This window comes from Microtus pennsylvanicus, chromosome 15, assembly GCF_037038515.1.
Source record: "Microtus pennsylvanicus isolate mMicPen1 chromosome 15, mMicPen1.hap1, whole genome shotgun sequence".
Taxonomy (NCBI): Eukaryota; Metazoa; Chordata; class Mammalia; order Rodentia; family Cricetidae; genus Microtus; species Microtus pennsylvanicus.
In genome coordinates, this window is record NC_134593.1 from 13,752,148 (window position 1) to 13,779,297 (window position 27,150).

At 49.3% G+C, this 27,150-nt stretch overlaps 1 protein-coding gene across 3 annotated transcripts in view; it reads right to left on the reverse strand.

Annotated features, from left to right (window-relative positions):
- Positions 1-19: 19 nt before the first annotated feature.
- Slc7a8 (solute carrier family 7 member 8) overlaps positions 20-27,150 on the reverse strand; it is a 58,223-nt gene continuing 31,092 nt past the window's right edge. For all 3 annotated transcript variants that reach the window (XM_075949077.1, XM_075949078.1, XM_075949079.1), the window contains 8 exons: positions 12,784-12,909; positions 10,575-10,728; positions 9,755-9,878; positions 8,161-8,264; positions 4,293-4,389; positions 2,988-3,137; positions 2,152-2,329; positions 20-1,939 (listed from right to left, as the gene is read on the reverse strand). In XM_075949077.1, the coding sequence (XP_075805192.1) occupies positions 1,779-1,939; positions 2,152-2,329; positions 2,988-3,137; positions 4,293-4,389; positions 8,161-8,264; positions 9,755-9,878; positions 10,575-10,728; positions 12,784-12,909 (1,094 nt within the window). In that variant the 3' untranslated portion in view covers positions 20-1,778. The remainder of the gene's footprint in view (positions 1,940-2,151; positions 2,330-2,987; positions 3,138-4,292; positions 4,390-8,160; positions 8,265-9,754; positions 9,879-10,574; positions 10,729-12,783; positions 12,910-27,150) is intronic.

Below are 27,150 nucleotides of genomic sequence, written 5' to 3' on the forward strand. Positions count from 1 at the left end.
AGTCACTTGATTAACATCATTGTTTCATTTCCATTTAAAATTTTATTACTTGAAAACACTCCACAAAACAAACCAAGAAAACGTAAGACCTAAATGAACCCAGTGACAGATTATTAAGGGACTAGCTCTGCCCCCCGAAACCACCATACATTAAAAAATTTAAAAGAAATAGAAATGCCAAGTTCAAAAATATTTATCCAAAAAAGTAAGGCATCCACTTAAAAAAAAAGATAGTAATTCAAGGAGGGGGTGGGTAGAGGCTGAAGGAATGAGAAGAAATGGATGGAGGGATGGTCCCTGGTCCCCCAGAGGCCCCACAGCCTGCCTGGACTGCACTCTGAAGGGCTATAATCAGCCCAAACCTAGCCTCTCACCAGTTAGGGATCAGGTGAGCTAGGTGAGAAGTCAGGGGACCTGACGGCCCAGGAAAAGGCCCTGGGGTATTCCAGTTTAAGTAGATGGAATGGGGCGTGGGGTCCTTGGCACAGAAGAAATGGAGGCTGCCAGGACAAGGCAAAATTGTTACCTTCCCATAGAGCGTAGGTCGGTAGCTCTCGTGGAAGGGACTTTTCTGAGCTCTCAAAGGGAGTGACATTCTGTCATTGCCCTTCCATCTTGTCCCAAAAGGGATGTCAGGATGGTGGTGAGATCATTTGAGTTGGGGGAGGGGAGAGGAACCAACCTTCAGAAAACACTCCCCCAGCAACAGGGTCTCCCCAGGGTGAGGGCTGAGCATCTCTGGGGAGGGGGAAGCACCCTTCCTTCCTTCAAGTCTGTCCTGAAGGGTAGAACTAGGGAGCATTTTTAGGCTCAGTTCTTGGAGGGGAGATGACTTAAGGCTGGTTTGACTCTGAAGGGCTTGGGGATCCTTCCCGCCTGGTCCTTGAGCCAAGATCCAGGGAAGAAAAAGCACAAGGGTGGCCGGCAGTGCTGTGGGTGAGAAGAGCGGCTGGGATGCTCAGGGGGCCAGTGGGGGTGGCTGAGTCGCTTTGCCCTTAAGAGAGAGATAGATATCTATTCGACTGAACCTAAGAAGCCTTTCTGGCTTCAGGGAGCTTTGGCACCACAAGGAGACAGGAAGCAGAAGCAGGGGCAGGGGCAGGGGCAGGGGTAGGGCTTGGCTTCTGCAGTCTGAGCCTACCCCTATGTATTTCACAAGCTTGGCTTAGAGCTGGGGATAGGGTGGTCCTCCTTCTTGGTCCTTAGCTCAGTGGGGAGGAGGCATCCTGAAAGGGAAGTTTCTCAGCAGGGGGCCTAGGCTGGGCAGTGGAGTGAGTGGTAGGTACAGGGTCCCCGGGGAGTGAAGAGGCATTTCGGTCTCTCCAGAAGAAGGTGAGTGGTGACCCTTGTGTTTGCTTTGCCTTTCCCAGCAGCCCACTGTGCTGCCACCTCCTTCCCAATTGAAGCTTCACCTGGGCTCAGAACTAGGGAGAAGCAGCAGCAGTGAACCCGGGTTTCTTAGAGGCACCAGAAGGGCATGGGCCCAGGAGGAAGAGTCCTGCAGGGTACCCACGGCACCTCTAGTCTCCTCTAACCCTTGGAGTGTCTGCAGGCCCAGGTGCACTGACCTTGACCATGGGCCTTGGGACTGGAAGTGGGTTCTTTGGGTACAAAGGTCAGTGTCTTTGTTTAGAACGTGTCACTGTGGACACCCAGGACTTGGCCCTGCCTGACAGTATAGGTGTGTGTGTGTGTGTGTTAGGGGGACATAGGCAGGGATGCAGGGCAGAGAGGATGAAGTGGGGAGTGGTCAGTTAAAGGGACGGCAGTCCTCAGGGCTAGGGCTGTTCCTCTGAGTCCTGGTCCTTGACAGGAGTAGGCTGGAAGATGGGCTTCTGCTGTTCCTCCATTTCATCGGTTGCTTCCCCTGCCCCTGAGTCCCCATCCACCTGGGGATACACGACCACACACATCTTCTGACTCACTAGGGTTAGTGACTCTGTGGAAAGGAACAATACAGAAACCAGGTCAGTGCCTGTACGGAGCTGGTAGATGGTTGGTAGGCTGCCTCAGGTCTGTCTGCGGATGCCAGCGGGTCTTCTCTCCTTAGAGGTCTGAATGAGGAGCCCTGTGGACTCAACTGAAGGTAGGGCTCCCCCATTAGTCTGCTCTGTGTCTACCCGAGAGGCCCTCTTTCTAGCCACTACTTACCAATGAAGTCATTGAAACACTTTGGTTTGTGTTGCCAGTAGACACCCAGGAAATAGACAGGTACTCCCGTCAGCATGATAGCCAGGCCAATACCGCACACCACTGGCTCCGACCACAGGCTGAAGATCAGCAGGAAGGCCCAGAACAGCAGATATATGATAGGAAACAGCAGATTGATCTGTGGGACAGAAGTACTGTGAGTTATGTGGCTCTCAGAGGCTTTAGGATGAGGGCACCTTCTCTCTTCTTCATCCTCCTCCTTGAGGGCAATGGCTGAGCTTCACTCAGCTCTGTGTCCCACACTTCGGGCTCTTATAGGTGCTCTATCAACAGACAGATGCTGGTGAAATCGGGCAGTGGGGCAGGGGAGTAAGGGCCCCTCCCAGGTGAGGTCAGATAAGACCTTGTGACTCATTTAAGTGCCTGTGGCAGCCAGAGAAGCCCAGGGGACTGAGAAGCCGGTAAGCACGTTAGTGTACACTTGCTAGAGGTCCTGGAGGGGGAGCAAAGAAACGACCTGGGTCTGTTATGGCTCCTGTCTTCACATCTACCTCCAGGCCAGGCCTCACCTGGATGCACCAAATGGGTCTCAAGTTAGAATGGGTCTCGGTTAAAATGAATACAAGCAGACAGAAGGAGATTCACTTTGGGACAGAGACATAATGTAACGAACTCTGATACTGGAGGGCCGGGCACACCCAGGGTATAAGATTTAAGAGTGAGGTAAGGAAATGACTGTCTCATGCACCCGTGGCCAAGAGCCACAATGATTCAAAAATCTGCCCCGCCCTGGATGCAGCAGAGGAAGGGAGGGGCTCCGAAGCAGGTCCTCTCACCTTGATGGGGCGGGGGATGTCCGGCTTCTTCCAGCGAAGGACTATCTGCCCTGCAACTGTTACCCCGTAGAAGAGGTAGTTGATGAAGCCCACGTAGTTGATGAGTGTGTACATGTCACTGGTGACCAGCATCAGCAGTGTGGAGAGGCACTGGAGAAGTGAGAATGAGGTGAGAAGTCAGGGGATGGTCTGCCCCTCCAGGCCAGGCGGGCTAGTTTATAGTGGACATCTCAAGATAGGGACTTCACAGCCACCTTGAGAAGCCTAGGACGGCCTATACCTTTATTGCCAGGAGCATCTCTCTGGCTTTTTTGAGACAAGGTCTTTCTCTGTAGCCCTGGTTGTCTTAGAACTTGCTCTGTAAGCCAGACTGGCCTCAAATTTAGAGAGATATACCTGCCTCTGCCTCCTGAGTGTTGGGATTAAAGGCATGTGCCACCACGTCTGGCTCAAAGTAATTTGCAATGTTTTATCCATGATTCAGAAGGAAAAGAAAATTCAAAAAACGTAATGAGGACAAGTTATTGGGTCTTCCTTTACTCTCTAGAGCAGTGGTTTGCAATCTTCCTAATGTTGCCCCCCTTTAATACAGTTCCTCAGGTTGTGGTGACCCCCCCTCAACCATAAAATTATTTTCATTGCTACTTCATAACTGTAGTTTTGCTACCGTTATGGATTGTAATGCAAATGTCTGATTACAGGAGATCTAATAAGCGGCCCTGTGGAGGTTGCCGCTCATGGCTGAAGGTTGCTGCTCTAAATGCTTCTGTTCTTTTTACACCATTTCTTCCCCATTCAAAGTGGCCTTTCCCCCATCGTCAATTCAAGAGTTTTCCCCTGTCTGTGACTTTTCTTATCATGTGTGCCCTGAACTAGGTTTATTTCGATGGCCCCTTCCAAGAGGCTGACAGGGTCCAGGGCAGGAAGTGGTGGAAGGGGAGAAGGGTGAGCGTGTGCACGACCAGCTTAAGCTGAGGCTCAGCGTTGTACCCTTGTGGTAGCAGGTGCCAGTGAAGCCTGGGACAGAGACATGTTTTTGGGAGACTGTGGTATCACAAGTCTTTTCAGTCTGACTCCAGAGGAGAGGAGAGGGAAAATGAGCCAGCCTGAGAGCTGTGGGTGTTTAAGATCTTCTCTAATTATATCCCCTGACCTTCACAAAGCATTGCGACGGCCACACGTGCTATCTCAGCCGGGGCCTACTGCAAGGCAGAGCTAGACCAGAAGGGGGACAGGTGTGTGTGTGTGTGTGTGTGTGTGTGCAGATGGTGTGAGTCCCGACCCAGCAGCAGCAGGGGGCCTTACTGTGAAGAGCAGCGCTGGGATTGGGGTGCAGCGCTTCACATGGATCATGGCCAGCACGCTGGGAAGGTGGCCTTCTCTGGCTCCAGCAAAGAACAGCCTGGCGAGGAGAAAAGTAGGTCAGCCTGGGATAGCCTGTGGACCACTAAACCGAGGCTCTCATTCACGCCCACCTTTGGCCCCCACGCTAGCACCCTCCATGAGCCGGGACCTGCCTTTGTGTGTGCACTTTCTGGACCATTAGCCACAGGGCCCATGTTCCCAAACGCAGGCACAGGCAGACCAGAGGCAGCCAAGAGATAGGTGGACGGAGCCTGGGCATGTGGAGACTGAGAGTGGGAGCTGGCTGGCTCCCTCCGAATCACTCCCCTGTTTCAAGGCTCCAGGAATGGCTTCTCTGCCTTCTTTTTTAGTTTCAGCTCTTTGAGACCCGTTCTCATACAGCCTATGTGGCCCAGAACGTCTCTGTAGCCAAGACAGGCCTGGAATCCCTGACCCTCCTGCCTCCATTTTCTGAATGTTGGAATTAAAGTTTGTCCCTTTACCTGGCCATATTTCTCCTTTAAATGAGAACCTTCTCGCCCTTAAGGGCTATTGATTCCCCGGCACACAGCTCCGGGCTTCCCGTGCAATGCTTTAAAAACATCCTCATTCTATTCAGAGAGCAGCTGCTTCTGTGAGAGTGGAGAGGGGCGGTGGACTGGAAAAGGGCAGGTGGGAGCCTGTGAGAGCCGGTAGAAGACCTGAGGTCTCTTCTTCGGTGTCCGGAACTGTCAACTTAGAGGTCACACTTAAACTTTGTGCTCTCAAAGTTTGTACTCTCAGAACTACGCATTCTATTCCCAAGAAGACTTCTTAAAAACAAACAGAAACCACAGAGAGGTACTGAAAAGGACACACAAAGGCTCTGGCACTGAGTCAGACTGCCAATGACCCGAGTGTTTGAAATTATGAGACTGACTAAAAAAAATTAAGATTTATCTGTAAGATAGAAAATTATGAAGTAAAAAAAAAATCAAGTTTTTTAAGATTTTATTTCACGTGTATGGGTGTTTGTCTGAAATGTATGTCTGTGCGCCATGCTGGTGGAGGCTAGAAGATGCAGTCAGATCGTTACAGATGGTTGAGCCGCCGTGTGGGTGCTAGGAGTTGAATCCGGGCCATCTCTTCAGCCCTTGAAATCATGTTTCAGAAGAGAATGATCATGTGAGAACAGCACACAAAAATGCAGAATGCAAAACTGCGATCCTGAGCTGCACATGGGCGGCACAAGCCTGCGAACCTGGCACACCAAGCCTGAAGTGGGGGATTTCCAGTTTGAGGCTAGCCTTATATGAGCCCCTGTCTCACAGATGGGGACGGGGCTGGAGGGCTGGCTCTTTGGTTAAGAGCACTTGTTGTTCTTGCAGAGGACCTGAGTTAAACTCCCAGCACCCATATGGTGGCTCACAGCCACTTGGCAATTCCAGTTCCAGGGGACCTGACACCCTCTTCTGACTCTGTGGGTTCCAGGCATGCACACAGTGCACAGACATACAGTCAGGCAAAAGTCACATACATTAAAAGGTAATTTTTTCTTTTTTATTTCACTTTATCACTTATGTGCATTGGGGAACTACAGACAGCTATGACTACCATGTGTGTGCTGGGAATTGAACTCGGGTCCTCTGGAAGAGCAGCCATTGCTCTTAACCACTGAGCCATCTCTCCAGGCCTAAAAGGTAATTTTAAGAACAAAATCTAAACAATGGGAGGGGGATTATACACCCTTAAGAGGGGAAGGAAATAATGGATAAGACTCAGAGAGACAGAGACATAGACTCACAGAAAGCAACATTAAAGCAGCCCTTCCCGCTATCTCTTTATGCCTCTTCCAGACAGAACAAAACAACCGGCCACCAAAACCCACCTGTAACTGCCCCCAGTCCTTTACACGACAGCACTCCAACCTGTTCTCTTTAAAAGTTTCGATCTCAGTTATTTTCCTATTTGTTTGTGTGCATGCTCTCTACGGCATACGTGTGGAGATCAAATGGCAGCTTATGAAAGTCAGCTCTGCCCTTCCACCCTGTGAGTTGGGTTCCCGGGGTCAAACTCAGGTCCGCAGGCTTGGCAGTAAGTTTCTTTACCTGCTGAGTCTCCGACTTTTACTTTTCTCTAGGGCAAGTGGCCCCCAATGGGCGACAGGAAGGTGACAGTGTGCCGGTACACAGGCTTTGGCTACATGTGGCTCAGACTCTTGGCCTTCTTGATTTAGCCTCCTGAGGGCTGAGGTCAGAGGTGTGTGCCACCACTCCTGGTACAGACCACTGCCATTCCGTGCTTTGCATACAGGGTTGAGTGGTGCTAACAGTGGCAGCTCAGAAGTACGGGAGCTGACTGCGACTCCAAGCACCCATAAGCAGTGTCACCATGAACTATTCAGGCCAGCCTCTCTAATTTCATGCAAACACATGCAGCCCTTCCCTTTTCCCATGCTACAGTCTTTTCCAGCCAGCAGAGTCTCGTGCACTAGATTGCACTTAGGGGGCGCTATGAGTTACGTCATGCAAGTGCCCCGGCTCCCATTCATGTCCTCCTCCACATACAGCCAGGAGCAACTGTCCAGGTCTACCAGCCCCATGTCGGGTTCATAAGCTAGGGAATGATGGAGAGTATGGTAGGTGCATTCACGCGCGCGCGCACGCGCACACACACACACACACACACACACACACACACACACAGCTTGCTCAGCAAGGATTATTCCAAAAGAATGAAAGAGAGGAGGGAGGGAAGAAGGAGAGAAGGAAAGTAGTAGGTGAGCAGCGGTGGCCTGGGAAGGGAGGCTACACCTTTGGCATCTCCTGCATGCACACACAACTATGCTGCATGCATGCAGACCACTGTGTGGCCTGCCTGAGGGACGAACCCCAAACTAAAGAGACTGTAGCCAGCCACTGTCCTCCAACAGATCCCAGGGAGCCTCGGGGGTCACTGCTCTTCCACTGCTCGCCCTCTGCTAGGGCCTCCCGGTGGCCACGGCGCCTGTGTAACATGCACACGAGGTTGCTAGGGGTGAGTGTGCGCCTTCCGCAGGCACAGGTGATACCCACACTCTGGATCCTGAAAACCTGGAAGTCTGTCATCTCACAGGAACTTCTCTGGGATGTGACAGGGGCCTTGACAAACAGCTGAGCCCAGAGTTATCTTGGGAATTAGGACTATGCTTCGAGGACATAGGACCCTATGGGCCACACTAATGGTGACCCTTTGACATCTGTACCCCCAGAAGTCCATTCTAGAGATGGAAAAAAGGACATAAAGGAGGGCCTGGCCCCTGGCTAGGCAGAAGCAAGGCTCCAGGGCCCACTCATGTTTCTGGCTTCCCAAGGAATTTTGGGTTGGGGTTGTGGCTATTGGCTTTCATTGAAAAAGTTTCCTTTCTGCTCTTCCCTACACAGCCTTGTGGCCTCTTGAGTAGGGAGCAGTCCTGCATCCTTAGAACACTCAGAAGGATCTCATCCCATGTGGAGTCTGACTCCAGATATTCATGGGAGGCCAGATCCAGAGGCTTCAAAGCTTGGTCCCTTTTAAAGAAGGGTTTCTTTCTGGACAGTGGTAGCCTGCATCTAGACAAGGGGGAACAGGGACTCTAGGAACGTAGTCAAGATACTGTCCTGCTGCCAAAGCAAGGTGGGCAGCCACCTGGACCCCACACAGGTCACCTGTGAGCAGCAGACACCCTCAGCACACACACTGACATGCGTATTCCTGCAAAGCCACCACTCAGGAGGTAGCACAGAACCCTGCTGACAGACAAGTCCCTTAAACACACACAGAACAATGGACACAGAAAAGTGGCCCAGAAATGCCCTGGACAAGCACTCACCGGGAGGAGGTGAAGAGTGAGCCATTGACGCCTCCAAATGTGGACAGGGCAACAGAGATGGGCATGATCCAGGCCATGACCCCCAGAAGCTTCTCTCCAAAAGTCTGGGAAAGAAAACAAGAAGTGAGTGGCAAGAAAGAGGTAAGGTCCCTGTCCCAGCTTGCTCCTCACTTTCCGAGTCTCCCATCTACCCTGCTGATCCTCTCTGAGAGCCAGGGACAGCTACACATCAGGAACACATGCTGTGGGCTAATAGCTGAGGGGCCAGGGTATGGCGGTGATAACAGTAATGAACTAACTCTCAGCCTCCGTTACAAATGAAGAAATTGAAGCACTTAGTGATCCTACACAGGGGCAATGGAGGGGCTGAGATTGGAAGCCAGGTGCTGAAAGTCCAGTGTGTGCACTATGGATTCTCTGTAGACGGAGATACACTTATGAATCAGATCTGGATTCAAATCCTAGTACCACCTTGAACAGGCTTATAACATGCATGTGTGTGCATGCACGCATGTGTATGCGCGCCCATGCATGCAAATGTACAGGCACGCACACGCACATTGTGGATCAAGTGCAGGATCTGGCTTGTGCTAGGCAAGTGTTCCACCACTGAGATAATTCTCTCTCAGCCCTGGCTTTGTTAGTTTTGAGCCTCAGTTTCCCATTTGCGAAAGAGGAAGGAACCCGAGACAGAGTCTAAATTCACAGAAGCAGTTCTGCTGGTAAGAAAATAAAGACTGGCTAGTTTCTTTAGCTGAGAAAGAAGTGGCTGTGATTTGTACATATATATATATACTCCAGCCTTCTCTGGAGTATCTGAGTCAGACGCATGGTATGAGCCTGGGAGGTGAGATCTAGAACAGATGTGTGGGGAGCTGCAGGATTTAGACGCTAGCAGCCACAGGGGACGGTGGAGCATCTTTATCTCCAATGATGAGGCAAGTGATGGGCGTGTGGTCTGAAGCTGGGTGAAGGGATAGCGTGGGTCCTAGCCCTACCTCAGATATCAGTTCTCTGTGAGCATAAATCTCTCTGGTTTCTGAATTATTTACTGGTGCATGCGAGCACGCGCGTGTGTATGTGTGTGTTTGTGTACACGCACACATGTGTGCGGTGTTGGGACAGAACATGGGACCTCGCACATGCTAGGCATGTACTGATGTACTGAATTACATCCTTGGCCCTTCAATACCCACTTTTCCCTGATGAGAGCCATCAGTCTGCATGAATCCCAGAGAAAGAAAGGACAGAGAGAATCAGTATGTCTTGGGAAAGCATCTGTCTCTGTGAAGAGCAGTCTGTCTCCTTTTATAACCTGCATTCTTAGAGCACCCTAGAGCAGGAGTCAGTGACCTTGTTCTATAAAACATTAGATATTTCAATACCAAAAGTCACGACAGCTGTTTTGGCCAACCCAGCCATTGGTTTGCTCCTGGGCACTTAGGATACCCTGTCGGGGACACATGTAGATTTGACCCTGAGGCGGTGGGATGACTTCCAATGTCATGAGGCGCCGGATCAGGGAAAAGCGAGTGGGCTAAGTAGGCAGATCTACATCAGCGCTCTGGGTCTGGGACTCAGGACCATTTCTTACCACGGCGACTGCATTTGAGGCCAGCAGCTCCTGGGGGGACATTGCCGTGACATACGCGACATTGGCAAAGACATATACAAATGTGACCAGTGGGATGGAGATGAAGATGGCTCTGGGAAGGTTCCTGTAGAGGGAGAGGAGATGAGAGGGAAGCCCGGACCAGAGTGTGTTCTGCTAGGGGACCACAGGAGTCTAGACTTGCAGCTTCTTGCCTTTCCTCTCTCTGGCAGACAGGCTTTGACTCAGGTGGGGGCAGGATAATTTGGAGGAAATGGAACAGCTTAGGCTAGCTACTTATCACTTCTTATCACTCAGATCTGGACCGTGCACCCTTTCTGCTGTCTTAAAACACAAGGCTGGGTCTGGCTCTGAACAGATACAATGCCAAGACTTCTCGGGACAGCTCCTTCCTCACACTGGCCTGTATAGCTTTCTGACTTTCTTCTTCTTTTTTGGTTTTTCAAGACAGGGTTTCTTTGTGTAGTCCCAGCTGTCTTGGAACTCACTCTGTAGACCAGGCTGGCCTTGAACTCACTGAGATCCACGTGTTTCTGCCTCCTACATGCTGGGTGTGCACCACCACCGCCTCACCCAGCTTTCTGATTCTCTACTTGCCCTGGGACAGTCATAGGTCCCTTTCTCTTTTCTTAACAAGGTGGAGAGCAAGTGGTTCAAATTCCTGCGAAATGAACTGTTGCTTCCTGAAAGATCAGGACACAGCCATGACGGGGCAAGACAGGGATTTGTGTTCCCTTTCCCAGCGTTGGGCACCGTGTGGCCTAAGGGTCACCAGAAGACCTGGACGGATGCTTTGACTCACTTGTAAGGATCCACAAGTTCCTCAGTCACGTAATTAAGAAAATTCCAGCCTCCATAGGCAAAGGAGCCCTGGAGGAAAGCCAGAGCGATGAGGCCGATGTCAGGTTCTTGAAAATTCTCAAATGCATTCTTTGGCTCCAACCAAAAGAATTCTCCTGTGGATACAACAGGCAGGAGGCTACTCAGAGAGACGAGCCCAGACTCAGCAGCCCCTGGCCGCCTCATGCATTGGGTTGCCCTCCCCTGTGGGGATATGCCAGCTTCTTGTCTGCTCCTTAGTGAGCCCACTGTGTGAGAGAAGGAGAGCTAAGAGCAGTGGGGAGATCCAGGTCCAGAGCTTCTCAGGCCCCGGCACCTCAGAACCATGCGTCCAAACAAGGGTTCAGGTTCAAAGCACATCTCATAATATCCTTTATTGTTTTTATTTCATTTCATTTTTTTTTTTTGAGACAGGGTTTCTCTGTAACTGTGCTGACTGTCCTGGAACTTGCTTTGTAGACCAGGTTGACCTTGTACTCAAAGATATCCTCCTGCCTCTACCTCCCTAGTGTTGGGATGGTATGGGCCACCATGCCTGGCAGACTGTCCTTTTTTAAAAGGCAATTTTATTGGAAGGAAGGTTCATCTAAATGGGGAGGTTAGCATCAACGGCAGTCTTCTGATGACTTTCCTTGACATAAGATTTGCGTTTTTATGAAGAAAGCATAAGGAACAACTGTCAGTCAAATGCAAGCTCACACAGAACTCCAGCACCCTGTCAGTCCAGGCATGTTTTGCTTGCTTTGCGAATAGCCCATCACTTCCTAGGGGATATCTGGTCTCCTTCCGGGTCCTTCAGTAAAGAGCCTTTTTTGTTTGTTTTGTTTTTCGAGACAGGGTTTCTCTGTAGCTTTGGAGCCTGTCCCAGAACTAGCTCTTGTAGACCAGGCTGGCCTTGAACTCCCAGAGATCCGCCTGCCTCTGCCTCCCGAGTGCTGGGATTAAAGGCGTGCGCCACCACCGCCCGGCCAGTAAAGAGTCTTTAAACTGCCTTCCCAGAATATACCACAGTTTCTGAATACTGTGGACCCTCAAAGAACTGGCATTGGGCTGGAGAGATGGCTTAGCAATTCAGAGCACTGGCTGGACCTGCACAGGGCCCTGGTTTGATTCCCCTGGGTTTGAGTATACACATATGCATACACATATGCACACACACACATGCACGCACACGCACGCACACACACATGCACAACACATGCACATACACATGTGCACACACAGGCACACACACTTGCACGCACACGCACGTGCGCGCACGCACACACACACACACACACACACACACACACACACACACACACACACACACACACACACCATACCACAGATACCCATACCTGCTGACTAAAAAGGGCTGGGATAAAACAGAGTAATTGGCTGTGTTATTTAGACATCTGCAGCTCAGCATTAGGACAGGAAATGAGGAGCTTTGTGTGAGCAGGAGAAAGAACTGAGATCTGGTTAGGAAGAATTCATCATCTTTGAAAAGACAGGACAATGTTTCCTAAGCCTAGATTCCTGGAAACCGTATGGCCTCCCGCAAAGGGCCTAATGCCGCTGATGAACACGGTCAGGGGGCATCTAGCACAGACGCTGTCTGCAGGGCCTCCGCTCTGCCTTCAGAGCTGGGGGGCAGGCAGGAGATGCTCCCGTTTGTCATCTCACTTTCTCCAAGAGGCAGTGACGCCACAGCGCAGAGCCCAGCAGTGCTGCGGGTCCCATGGAAACCAAATACAGATCAAATCCAATGGGAAATGTTGGCAGAGGCCTCAAGAATGCAGAGCTCTTTCCCCTGGAGGTTATGAGTAATATTGAAATGCATAAGATTCTCCTCTTCTGGTCTTCATTTTAAGATATTAAGAAAGCATAACAGAAAATGTAAAAAAACATCTTCCCTGGGGTTGTGCCAAAAGGGCAACTGAGTTCAGCGATCTGGGACCCTTGCTTAGCTGTCGTGAGGAAAGTGTGGAGGGATGGATCTTTGCAAGATGGCATATGGGAGTGGAGGTGGGGCGTCCCTAACCCTGAAGAAAACAATTTCTCATCTCCTTTGTCAAGCAAAGGGACAACAGAAGTCAGTCTAAGTCACAGCCAGGAAACCTCGGGATGCATCTAGGCGAAGGGTGAGTGAGGAGTTGTGTGGAGCCCTGTGGTCCCCAAGACATTACCTTTGCATATCTGCACAACGCCCATGATAATGATCAGGGCCAGGGCCAGGAGCTTCCCAGCAGTGAAGATGTCTTGAACCCGGGTGGCCCAGCGGACACTGGAGCAGTTGACCCAAGTCAGCAGCACTGAAATGACAGCACCAGATACGCCTTCAGAGTCTGCAGGACATACTGCCTCCCGACCTCACACCCACAGCCCCAGTGACCAGAAACTTTGGCTGGGTTAATAGGTTACAATGGGGATTACATGCCCCAAATTAGAGCTTGGTCAGAGCATTCATTCCCGGTCTAGGGCTAGGAGCCAGATAGGCAGGGACGTGTGGGCACTGACTCAGGAGACTTGTTCACGATCAGGGTACAGAATGGACTTCGGATTCCAGTTATTATCGGTTCGTGGGGAACGCCGAGCCACTAGTATAATCTTGGATATTGTCTTACTGAGTCAGGTTTTGGAGCAACAGAAGGTTAAGGACTTTTGTTACTTAGGTCATTAAAATTCACCTTACAGCAACAAGCAGCAACAAAAAATTTGTGCCCTCCTGCCTTAGCCTCCTCTTGAAGTGTCTGAGGGACAGGTTTGTGCCACTACATCCACCTCAAAATCTACCTTCTTAAAGAGTACATTTTGATAAGATTTGATAAATGAATTGTTAACCATGATCACACTCGATATCCCAGCATATCCACAGTGTGCCTGTGGCCTGCTCCTGTGGATCACTTGTCCTCTTCCCCCACCATGGGTGACCACTAATCTCGAGTTTTGCTTCAAAATGTCACACAAAGGGAATTCTAGAATACATAGGCTTTTGGATCTAACTTCTTACACTGAGATCTACTCATTTTGTTATATATTAACAGTTTGTTTTCACTGTTAGGTACTATTTATTTCTTATCTTAGCTACAAGGTTGTTTTTTTTCCATTCTGATGGCTACTCAGGTCCTGCCAGTTTGGTGTGATTATATATCTAAAGCTACCTACAAAGAAACGTGGTATGGAGGCCAGGCCTGTAGTCTGGCCTGGGTGAGGACACAGAAGCACTGTTGAGAGTTCGAGGCCAGTCTGGGTTACATAAAGAGTTTTGGCTAGCCTGGGCCAACTAAATTCTTATCAGCTGATCCCTCCAAGACCCCCAAACTTGCAAAGGTCTGCACATGGTCTCATATAATTTTTTATATATACAGAAGAATATAATTTTAACAAAAGAGAAAAGTAAACTCTAGACATTTGGCATCTTTCTGCCTAAAAATCAGAAAAAAATAGAGATAAACTGTTGAACAGGCGGTTTCCCTGGACTGGGATGAAAATGTTTCTATCTATCTATCTATCTATCTATCTATCTATCTATCTATCTATCTAATTTTTCCCAAGATAAGGTTTCTCTGTGAAACAGTCCTGGCTGTCCTGGAACTCGCTCCGTACACCAGGCTGGCCTCGACCTCACAGAGATCCGCTTGCCTCTGCCTCCCAGGTGCTGGGATTAAAGGTGCACACAACCATGCCTGTTAAAAGCATGATTCTTAATTTCCAGATTGTTGCAAACAATTTGTTGTGAACAAAGGGGAAAAGAATTTTCCTGGCTCTCCTTTTCCTGAAATAGTGGTCAGGGTAGTCTCTAGTGCTCAGAAGTTGCCCACAGCACTGTGAAAGCAAGAGGTCACTCCTGCCTTTCGTGGCTCACTTGAATGCTGAGTCACAGCGACACCTTGTCCACAAGTGCGTTCTAACTGCGCCAGGTCAACAATGCAGGAAAGTCCTGCAGTACTAGCTATCTATGATCTTCTTCCCTGATTGTTTGGAACCCGAGAACCCCTCCCACTTTCCCCGATCTACCTGTTCCGGTACTTTGTCATTTTATTGATTCCCGAAAACACGCCCCGCAGGATAAGCTATAGCAACCACATCTTACAGACAAGGTGCAAGGTTTGTCCTTCCTGGAGGGAGCAGACTTACACCATTTTGCTTATATGTCATTGTGGTACCTATTCATATTAAAGTTATCTGAGGCAGGGGGACTGCTCTGAGTTTAAGGCTACACTAGAGTACATATCAAGTACTGGGTTAGCCAGGACTGCAGTTAAAATTCTGTCTTTAAAATATAAATTATATATAAATATAAAAATACCTATTATATATATATTGTTTTTTATATTTTTTACGTCTTTAACTCCCAAGCATATTATCAATGCTTACACATAGCAGATGCACAACAAATATTTAATAAAGGAAAAAAGTGCCATGATCCATTCGTTCTCCAATATCTCTCTGCATTTCACAGCACATACCATTCTCCCCTATTCCCTTAGCATTCCATTAGTCAGGGAGACAATCCCTAGTTGCTTTCATAGAGTTGAAAGAGTAAGGGAAAGACTGACTTTTGAGAGTAGAAACTCTTGATTCCTCACGCAAGAGCTGTTAGTCAGGTTGCTACCGTAGCTGAAGAATCAAAACATGTTCCTGGAAGAAGGATTTTCAGAGCCTGAACAGGGAGAACATTTTGTAAATACTCGAATGTTCCAGATGGACAGAGAGCTTGATAAATACACGTTTGGTTATCTTACTCAATTCAGTAAGGATTTCAGGATCATGTGCCTGGTGACAATCCAACCCGAATCACTCTCAACAACTTGACCGTGACCTCGTCTTCTCCCCAGGGCCCTGAGAAACGTTGGGTACAAGGCCAGGTGTCCCATACCCAGCAATCCAGGCAGCAACAGCAGCCGTGACTAAGGCGTGTAGGAGACTGGATTTTTTACAAAGAAGACTAGAAGAGAAAATGCATGTAGCTAAGGGATGGGTACGGATTTACAAAGTAAGGGCTTGCACCTTGACCCCTCAACCTTTCCAGAACAAAACTATCTTCCACCAAGGGGCAGCGAAGGCAGATGGGGAGATGACAGGAAAGTACTTGAGGAAAGGAAGAGCAGGCCAAACCCACAGGAGTGTCTCATGCTAACAGAGGGAATCGTTCCCTACGTGCTGGGACAGAAAACATAAAATCCTCTTTACAAGACTCAGGGAGGCTGAGGTGACTGAAGGGCAGGTATTTTGTCTTGTAGACTTGTTAATGTCTTCTGTTACCGCCAGCCTTCACGAGAACTCAGACCCTGACTAATGTTTAACCGTTGAGAAGTAAGGCAACTGCTGAGAAACAGGGTTGGGCGGACTGCCTGTGCCCCCTAATCTCTCAGAACAATGCTGCCGGTCCAAGGCCTACCCTTCACAGCACGTGACTGAGAGAAGAGAGGAACTTTGAGTCTCCTGGTACAGCCAACAGCTTCCCTCACAGCAGCTGAAACTTGAGCCTCAACCAGAGAGGAAAGGTCAGAGAGTGAAGGCAGTACTGGCTGGGTGTTGGCCAAGGCCTTCTTGCAGAGGAGGCCTGGTGCGGCCCATCTGCCATCCAGCATCCCTTCCTGCTGCCAATGACTGTTCTGTCTCTGTGCAACTAGACCCTGAATTTTGCCCACCTGGAAGCTAGTGACTTCAGGAAACCCACATGTAGATGTGACCAGTTGCACTATAGCCCGAAATGTAACAGTTTCTACCCCCCACCACCTCTCTACACAGGGTCTACCATGGCCAGGTATACTAGTATGCAACTGAGCCGAGAGAAAGCTAGACCTTGTGCTGCGAGCTTGTCATCCCAGCACTCAGAAGGCTGAGTCTAGCTTTGGCTGCTTACTGAGTTCCAGGTCAGCCTGAACTAGAGAGATTTTGTCTTAACTACCTCCCTCAACACTAGCTCCCAAATTAAAAACCAAACGAAAAAGGTGAGCACAAGCAATGTGTTGGGAACAGAGCTCCTACGGGACTCAGCGAGTATCCATCCTGGGTCAGCCCAGGGCTTTCTGTGGCAGGGGCTCCAGCAAGGGGAACTTTGTAGCTTTGGTCTAACTAGAAAAGGTACTGGAAAACTCTAGTTCTTGTTCATGGTAGCCTATTTTGAGGGGTTGCTGCACTCTGGAGCTCTGTGGAACTCCAGGCTTATCTGATATTCTCTCTTGCTCTCTCTCTCTCTCTCTCTCTCTCTCTCTCTCTCTCTCTCCTCTCTTTCTTTCTTTTTTTTTTTTGTTTCCTGAATTAAAAATAGAAAAGGAAAAAGTTGAAAAGACAGACCATCGAGAAGACCTGCTTCAAGACTCTTGAGTTCAAGGCCAGTTTGTGTGACTTAATAAGGTCCTGTCTGAGAGGAAGAAAGTGGTGGTGGGGTCTCTAAGGCAGGGGTTCTCAATCTTCCTAATGCTGTGACCTTCCTAATGCTTCCTAATGTGGTAACTCCCTGAACCATAAGATTACTTTCATTGCTACTTCATAACTGTAAATTTGCTATTCTTATGAATCATAATGTAAATGTTTAATGTGCAGAATATCTGATACGTGACCCCCTAAGGGCTCGTGATCCACATGTTGAGAACCACTGTTTTAGGGGATACAGCTCAGTGAAAGACTGCTTAACTAGCATTCATGGGGTCCTAGGTCCAATTCCCAGTGCTGGTAAGAAAAACAACCCCAAACCAGAAAACAGTCATCTTGTTCCTGGCAGAGAAAGCATGCTTAGCCTCCCCTCACACCTGACCATCACACTTGGATGCTTAGATAACACAGAAGTCTCTCCTTTACTTCCTTTGCATTGAAGAGATAGCATCAGGCTTCTCCTAGGAAGGCAGAATGATAGCCATCCAAAAGATGGCAGCATTCTAATAGGCAGGATGTGTAAATACTGAAAATGAAATTTGTAAATGTGATTCAGTTAAGGATCTGGAGACACAGAGCTTATTTTGGTTTATCTGAATAAGCCCAAATGTAATTATAAGAGTCCTATCAAGAGGGAGACAAGAGGACTAGGGAGTTGGCTCAACAGTTAAGAGTACTGGTCACTCTTCCACAGGACCTGAGTTCAATTCCCAGCACCCACATGGCAGCTTACAGCTGTCTGCAACCCCTGTTCCAGGGGATCTGATGCCCTCGTACAGACATGCATGTAGGAAAAACACCAATGTACATAAAATAAAAATAAATAAATTTAAAAAGAGGAAGACGAAAGCTGTAAAAAAAGAGTTGATGATGGAAACGAGGGAGGAATGGAATACGGAGAGGGGGAGGGTGGAAGAGAAGACAAAAGGTCCGTGGGGCAAGGAATACAGGAGGACCCTAGAAACTAAAACTTCTTAGAGGGACGCAGCCTCATGGACACTTGAGTTTAGGACTTCTGATGTCCAAGACCGCAGGACAACAAATTATGTTGTGGGATGTTTGTACACAGTGATTGGTGTGATAAAAAGCCGAACAGTCAATACCTAGGCAGGAGGTAGAGGTGGGATTTCCCGGGAGAGAAAGAAGAGGAGGAGGAATCTAGGGATGCAGGAGGAGCCAGGAGACCTGAGAGGGGACAGGAAGTGCAAGATGAAAGTGAGCTAATGCCACATGGCAGAAGAGTGATTAAAAATATGGGTTAACTTAAGTTATAAGATCTAGTTGAGACAAGCCTAAGCTAAGGCCAAGCTTTCATAATTATTAACAAGTCTCCAGGTCATTATTTGCAGGCTGGTGGCCGATGAGAAACTACTACAAACCTGTGCAGTCTGAAGCCACGTGAGATTGTGGTAATTTAACAAAGGATCAGTTAAAGAGGAACCCAGGGACAGACACTGTGCGGAAACAGCAGAAAGCAGGACCCGGCTTCCACGTGAAAAGCTTCTAGAGAGCGACTGGGTGGGGCTGGGGTGTGGTTCAGTGGTGGAGTGTACACTTACCATGTGCCCTGGGGTCAAACCCCGGCACCAAAACAGAAGCGCTATAGGGAGGAGCGGGGCACCGTACACCCAGGCTCCAGAGTCCAGCAGGAAGAGAAGGGCTCTCTAAACACGGACTAGAGAAGCTGAGGTCAGCAGTGCGCTGATGCAGTTGGCACACTTTCGTACGTCAAGATGACATTCCAGTTCTTCTGGTTGCCCAACCAAGCTGGGACCCCACAACTAGGGCAACACCCTCTGCTCTTCCTCTCTGGGTGACTGTCCTGCCATGGACTAGAGTGGCTTCCTTCTTCTGAGAGAAATCCACAGTACAGGACAATAGTCCTCCTCCATCTAATCCCACTGGGCTCCTCTAAATCCCCCCCGTATTCCAGATAGCTTCAGGTTCACGTGGACAATACCGCCCCCCAAACAAAACAAAAACAAAGACCACAGGTCCAACTTCTAGCAAGGCAAGTGGGTACAGAATACCAAGGTGATCCCAGGCATGATCTCTGTTCTTTATGCCCTTGCTTGTCTGTTTGGAGACAGGGTTTCATACATCCTAGGCTGGCCTCCAACTCTATATGGAGCTGTGGATGAATTTGAACTGCCGATCCTCCTGCCTCCATCTCCCAGGGCTGAGATTACAAGTGTGCACCTCCATGCCTGGCTTGTCCCCGTTGTTTTGTGGGTCTCCTTATTTATCAAAGGTCATGAGAGGAGTTAAGAGGGAAAGCCAAGAGGCTGAGGCTGGGGCTCAATGGTAGAGTGGTTCTTTGCCTATGGGAGGCCCTGGATTCGGTCCCTAGTGCTGAGGAAAACAAACACCCAAGAGATGATCTCAAGAGCCCTATGACTGATTTCATTCCTCAAGTGAGAGGTAGAAAGAGGTCATACAGTTGGTTGTTGTAGACACCAGACACACTTTGACAGAACCCATTCTGTGATTTCTCTAGGCTTAATTCGGTAGGTGGAAAGACACATGAGGTTTAGGGCAGACAGGGAGCATTTGTAGGGGGTGGAGTCGTTGCTAGATTATAAACTATAGATAAAAGAGGCAATTTACAATTCACCTCTTGAGACCATTTGAAATAAAACACAGTGGTCAGTAGTATAAACTAATCTTCACTTAGAATGTTCTAAAAATAGATTAGGGAGCTGTGACGTTGCTTCGGATTCCTCAGAATATACAGTCAGGGCTATGCCTGGCGCTCTCACTTCTGGTCAGAGGAAGACCGGGTGAGTTTGAATGTCAGGCGAGGGCACAGCGGGTAAGTAGAACTCAGAATGGCTAGTGTAAGGAGTGAAGAGGTCAGGAGGGGGAGGGGATTAGAAACTTAGAGGGAAGGAGATAGGAATGCTCCCTCAGAGAGATGTGGCAGTTTAAACTCCAACAGGTCTTCATAACTTGAAGTACACACAGCTACTGTATCCGCTCTGTGTCTAAAAACAGTCCACTGCATCCTACAAAGATATCTTGTAATCTGTGTGTACTGTCTGAAACTTTAGATGGTTAATTAAAAATGTTTATAAACATAAACTCAAAAAGAGAACATGAGCCAGACTTGGAGCTACAGGTCTGTAATCCCAGCTACATGGGAGATGAGGCAGAAGGACGCCAGTTCAAAGCCTGCATGGACTACAAGATGGGTTCAAGGCCAGCCTGGGCAACTCGGTAAGACCCTATCTCAAAAGAGTAAAGAGGGCTACAGCTCTAATTCATGGCAGAGCATTTGCCACCCATACACTAAGTCCTACATCCAACCACTGAAAATGAAGGCTGGAGCAATGTAACTTTCTCAGAATCATTCTGGCAGAGCAGCCAGAGGCCAAGTTAAGCAGCTGGGAAAGGGGGTGGGACAGGAAGTTGTGTGCTGCCTGGCATGGGTGCGAGGAATCAACCCAGGTGCCATCTCTCCAGCTCCATAGGGTGGGTTTTAAAGAGGTTGTATCAGGCCAGTGGGATGGATCAATGGATAAAGGTACACACACATACACTCATTTCATTACAAGAGAGGCCACATCACACTCCAGGCCATACTACGCACTGTTGCCTTGTCTGACTGACCCCTGGCACTTCTTCCTGTGTTCCCAACTCTGCTCCCTTCATGCCTGCTTCTTCTCAATTCCCAACTGGTCTCTTCTTTTCTCATGCTCGTCCTCTACAACTCACCCACCCTGGGGCCTTGAACCCAAGCTATCTAGAAACACGGGACAAGAGAGCTCAGGATGGCGCAGGGGCTGTGGAGCTAGTGGATGGAAGACTGGACCAGAAGCCGAGATGCTCAACGGTGCCTCAGCCTCCAGAAATGGGAGGACAGTGAAACAAATGGCTAGCTCATATGCTTCCAGCTGCTAAGAGGGAATGCCCCACAGAAAGCTGCTGCTGCTGACCTCCTCAGGGCCAGCAGAGGCCATCGACACAGCCATCAGTGACCCTGCTAGGCAGTAGCTAGTGAGATCCCGGAGCACGTTCTGAGTGAAGCAGTTTTGTTTTTTGGAGACAGGGTTTCTTTGTGTAGCCTTTGATGTCCTGGAACTAGCTCTGTAGACCAGGTTGGCTCCAAACACACAGAGATCCTCCTGCCTCTGCCTCCCAAATGCTGGGACTGTGCTGCTCAAGGAGTATCACAGGTGGTTTTTTTTTTAATGAAGGAACAATTCTATGAAACAGGGCTGGTGATTGCCTGCGATGTTGGGCAGATCGGGGTATGTGTAGGCTGACCACTTCTCTTCCCCAGAAGAAAGCTGACAAGGTCCAGGCCATCCTCACCCAGTACTCAGAAGCTATTTTCAGGTGTGCCATGCCTCTGGATGTGGACTCTGGCTTCCTGTGGATCAAAGGGTCATGCTATATCATTCTCAGGAAGCCACAAACACGGTCCTCAATCTCCATCCTGTCCAACCGGCTGCTGGCCCTGAAGCTGTCCATCCAGGCTGACAGTGCAAACAGGGATGAGGCTATTTGGAGAGAGGGCTCGATGGCTTGTTTAGAGATAAACGGACCAGATATGTGGCCAATGCTCTACTCTCTAGCTAGGTCTGCAGGTCTGTGCCCCACTCCCTAGATGCATATTTCTAGCCTCCGAAGAATGACCTCAAGGGACCCAAACCTCATTTTATATGAATAAATAAGACCCCAGCTATTGAGTGGCAAAATCACGATGGGATGGCTCCCCCAGTCCTTTGGCTAAGGCCCAGCCTGGGTGTTTCATCATCCAGTAACCATTCCTTTCCTGTCACCCGCCTCCTCAGCTCCTGCTGGAGGTACCCATGCTCACTGCTGTAGTGTGGAACTGAGTCTGTCACCCAAAGATACTGGCTCGGCCCCAATCCAGGTGACACTCCGAGCAGCAGGAAGAAACACACCAAAGCAGGGAACAGCCAAGCTGATCCTCAGAAGCCCTTTGCCGCGAGTGACTTGAATTTCTGCCCTTACATCACAAACCCCACATTCCCTCTGAGCTTGGGGAACCCCATTTGCGTTTATGTGTGTATGTATGTATTTTGAGTTAGTCTCACGTAGTTCAGGCTGGCTCCGAACTGCTGATCCTCCTGCCTGCACCTCCCAAGTGCGGAGACTACAGGTGTGCCCCACCACAGCTGCTCTCTCTCTCTCTATGGACGCATGAATGTGTGGGACCGTGTGCATGCGCACATGTGTGAGGAAGCATTCATACGCATGAGGGCGAGGGGCCAACATCCGGTAGACGTCTTTTTTGTTTCCCCCCTACTTTTTGGCGTAGGGTCTCTCGCTGAAACTGGAGCTCACCAACTGGCTAAACTGGCCCGCCAGGCAAGCCCCAGATCCTCCTGTCTTTGCCTCCGGCGCTGGGACTACACATTTACCTCTGGCTTTTTACATGGATGCTGTGGGGATGGGAGCTGAGGTCCTCATGCTTATGCAGCAAGCACTTTCCTCGTGAGCCATCTTTCTAGTCCTCTGTGATTTTTTTTAAAGATAGAATATTCCTATGTAGTTCAGGTTGACTTCGAACTCACTTCAGTCCCAAGAGTTCCACTGTTTCAGTTATATGCCATCATGCCTGGCTTAGTTTGAATTTCTTAATCAGGACAGAACTGGAGGCAGCTTGGGAAAGCTTATTGATGTTTAATATTGCCAGAAGTCGGCTTCTCCTCACCTTTTTAGGGAAGTGAAAACAGTGTTGTGTAGAAGGGGAAGAGGGAACGACTGGGTGGGGCACATACCTGTAATCCCAGCACTTAGGAGGTAGAGGCAAAGACAGAGGCAAACCTGAGGCCAGCCCATTTTATTTGTTTTTTTTTTTTTTTTGGTTTTTTTTTTTTTTTTGAGACAGGGTTTCTCTGTGGTTTTTGGAGCCTGTCCTGGAACTAGCTCTTGTAGAGCAGGCTGGTCTCGAACTCACAGAGATCCGCCTGCCTCTGCCTCCCGAGTGCTGGGATTAAAGGCGTGCGCCACCACCGCCCGGCCGAGGCCAGCCCATTTTATATATTGAATTCTAGGGTAGCTATGGTTATATAAACAGACCCCGTCTCAAAGAAAGGAAGAAAGAAAGAAAGGAAGGAAGACAGACAGACAGACAGACAGACAGACAGACAGACAGACAGGGAGAGGAGGTGGAGGATGAGTGGGTGTACCAGAGGCAAGACGGATGGTGAAGAAGAGAGACTATGAGAACCGGTGTAGGGAGCAAAGGGGAAGTAAGGCAAACGAGACAGAAAAGGAGGCAGAGAGGAGCAGATGGGAGGAAGGTGAAAGCCAGGACAGAAAGAGAAAGATGCAAGGCAATAAGCAGACAGCTGCTGAAAAAGGGAAGCAGTGACGTCACTCTGTAGAAACCAGAACACCCTGTTCCTCTCCAGAACTTCAAAATAAGCACCTTTCCGGGATGGAGCATCCAGCCAACTGAACCAGCTATAAATTCCACCTGGCCAGGGTAAGTGGGGTGCCAGGAAGGTTGGTGTCACGGTCTCACCTTAGGCCGGGGCACGCACTTCTCGGCCGTGCTCTGGCCAACAACCCCTGCTTCTGTGGCAGAAGGACAAGTATCTGTGTGCACAGCCCTGCAGGGTGCCCATGAGGCTGCTGGGATACCGTCCCAGTGGCCGGAGAGGGTGTGACCACATTTAGCTCTGCGATAGGCTGGACAAGGGGTGCTTGGCTGCTTCCACCACTCAGAGGAGGAACTGGGCACGTGTTTCTAATCGTGGAAATACTGGGCACGTCTAACCTCATCCCTTTCCAGATCTAGAAGGGAACTGTTGCTGGCTGCCAAAAGGCACTGATAGGCAGAGAAAATAGTGCTTAGGGTTCTAAGGCACACAACCGGAGGCCGAGATAAGATCCGGTTCTGCCCAGAAAGCTGCAGGACTGAGCGACTGGTTTCTTAAAGAGGTTTAAGTGGATGGACGGGTGCAGAGTAGGTGGGGAAGACAGGGAACTAGCTTCCAAGAACGACCCCGATATCACCCCCAGTGAAACCTTTTTCTTCTTTTCTTTTCTTTCTCTTTCTTCCTTCTTTTTTCCCCCTTTGGCAGGCTCTCATGGAACTGAAGCAAGCCTCCAACTCACTGTGTGGCTGAGCCTGGCTGGGAACTCTTGATCCTCCTGCAGCTGCCTCCCTAGTGTTGGGAACACGAGTGTGTGCCACCACCTGGAGACAGTTCTCACATGGGGTGAGGAGCCACATCATAAAGCCTTCAGGCACCCTGCGTACCTACAACAAACGCTGGCATTGTTGAACATGTGATACGACGTGACCGCAGGAAGCTATAGATGTAAATAACCCGACGGCCGAGACAAAGCATCAAAACAGAGCCACGACATCCCAACAATCAAAGCGGCCTTTCTTCATGAATGGCGCTTTGATCCTGAGACCTGCTATGAAGTATGCAGTGGTGGTTTGGTTTTGAAATAGATTTTGCCCACCAAAGCGGAATATATGTTCCTTCCCAAGTCGCTTTCATCTTGTTGCACTGACAATTTAGAAACCTCAGAGCTCCCTTTTATAGGAAGAAGAGGGTCTTGGTGCGGTTTCCTCTCCGCTTCAAGGACAAGCGCTCAGAGGAGGAGAGTGACTAGCTGACAGCCGGCATTTCTGGAGGTCATGCCTGGCACAGCTTCTCCTGGACACTGGGAGCTCCTGCTGCGCCACCTCCTCCTCTCTTCCCCTTTCTTCATGTCCTTTCCTCTCAAGTGCCAGAAGCTAGACCTGGAGTTTCTGCTGAATCACCACTTAGTACTTTGTTTAGCCAAGAAGTCTGAACACCTCACTCAGCATTTTCTGAGAGCCGAGTACATCTTTCTTCAGTGCTGGCTAAACGTGGCTCTGAGCTGGGCGGGGCAGTAGAGAGGTTAGAAACGACATGCCAGCCACGCCACTCATGGAGCCTCATTTTAACCTGACTCCTCACTTTCCAACTGTGTCTGAAGTTTCTTGTCTCATTTCCCAGCTCTCAGAGCTGATGCCTCGGACACCGAGCAAGGCTGATGGCTGCTTCTGCTGGGTCTAAGCTGCTCAGCAGGGTTTGACTGGCTCTTTATCCTAGTCTTGGGGAACCGGGATGGGTCGTAGGAGGTCTGGTAGGTTCGCGGATTGGGAAACTTGTGGACTTGGTGTTCACCAAGATGTATAAACCTGGACCATTCTGTATGTTCCCGAGATGGTTCAGCTATCCCAACTGTGAGGGGGGCTAACATTCAAACTCGCTAACCTTGTCCCTTGCATTCAGTAGCAGGAGGGCCCCACCCTTTTATAATTCCTTAAGTCCTCTGAGTGCATGGTCTCTGACATGTGATGTAAATCTGGCATAGAACGTTAATCCCGAAAAGCTCCAGACCCCCAGCAGACGATTTTATAAATCACAGCCATGGGTTCCCCTGGGAAACCTAAGTGAGCCCTGAGAATGGCAACAAAAGGGGAGAGGGAATCCATGCTGGTTTGGCACAAGTAAGGAAGGGAATCTTCCTGCTGGAAGCGGGACTCTCCTGAAGATTTGGTTCAGGAACCCTTTGGGTTTCTTCCTTGTTTCCACAAACAGGGTGGAACCAGTTACAGAAACAAGCCCTTCACTTTGCCGTGTTCAGAGTGGGAGCTTTAGCAAACACCAGTCCAGTAGTGAAAAGAAAGGCAGGATCTAGGAGAGATGCTGATAGAGGCTAGAAAGGGAGGCAACCTGGGTCAGAGACAGCCAAGCACAGTGAGACCAGACAGAGGTTCTTCTCAGGAGGCCAGGGGCAGCCAAACCCTGGCTTGAGGACAGGCAGGACCCAAACCAGGAGCTCCAAGTGTCTGAAACCAATGGGTCTCTAGGGAACATGGCCGCCGAGGTCTCTGTGATATATGCAATTATATATGTCAATAATATGTGATATATTATGTCATAGTAAGCTACTACTACCGTGCTACTAGTTGTTCTGTTTATCGGAGATCAAAACTGAGTCCCTGCTAGACACATATGGCGACTGACTGAGACACCCTGATTTCCAGGGCATCAGGAAACAGAAACACCTCAGAGGCCTGACAGCAAATGGAGGCGAAATAGCACTAAGATGTGGGCATTTACTCTGGCCCTGTCGTCAAAGTCCAAAGGCACAGGGGACGCCTTCTTCGAGTCCTGGTAAAGGCTCTTGAGAGTGAGGGATGGCAGGGAGAGCAGCCAACCTCCCGCAGCCAGAGAAAACACTGAAAGAAGACCTAGTGCCGTCCTTGATTTATTTACATAGAACCCCTTAAAAGAAAAATGTGTGCTCTTTGAATCTTCCACCTAATCCTGGTGCTCATTTTTGTATTTTTTTAGACAGGGTCTCACTATGTAGTACTGGCTAGCCTGGGCTAGTGACGTAAACCTGGGGGGCCTCGAACTCACTGAGATCAGCCTGCTGCTGCCTCCCGAGTGGTTATGTTAAAGGCAGTTAAAGGCATGTACCACCACACTCAACAATCCTGGCAATTTTACTGTCTAAACGCCGAATCCATTAACTTCTTTCTACACCCACCATGAGTCACCTCACGGACAGTTCTAACCTGGATTCCTGTAACTCCAGTGCAATCAGCTTCCTTGCCCCTGGCCTTTCTCCCAAGGGCCACCTATTCTTTCCTGTGCAGCAGACTCCTCTAAATGCAGCTCTGCTAGTGTTACTGTTTTGAAATCCTTCAGGGCCTTCCTGCTTTACCTTGGGGTACAGCTGACCCCTTCGGGATGGGGCCCCCACTTTTGTTGTATTTCTTTGTTTGCATTTTTCAGACAGAGTTTCTCTAGGTAGCCCTGGATATCCTGGATATGTAGACCAGGTTGGCCCTGAACTCACAGAGGTCCTCCTGCCTCTGCCTACTGAGTGCTGGGATTAAGAGTGTGCACCACCAAGCTTGGTCTTGATATTTCTTACTGTTTATTCTATGATGTGGTGATATTAAACAGCCTGCAGTCCCATCATAAGGACCACGTTTGAGAACATTTTCCTGCTCCAGCCCATTCAGTTTTCCAAACTGTGCTGGACACTGCCTGGTTATTTTCAAATGGCTTGTTTTAGAGTCTCACTCTGTAGCCCAGGTTAGCCCAGAGCTCACCCTGTAGTCCAGGCTGGCCTTAAACTTGTGACAGTTCTCCTGCCTTAGCCTATGAATGCTGGGATTGCGTGTGTATATC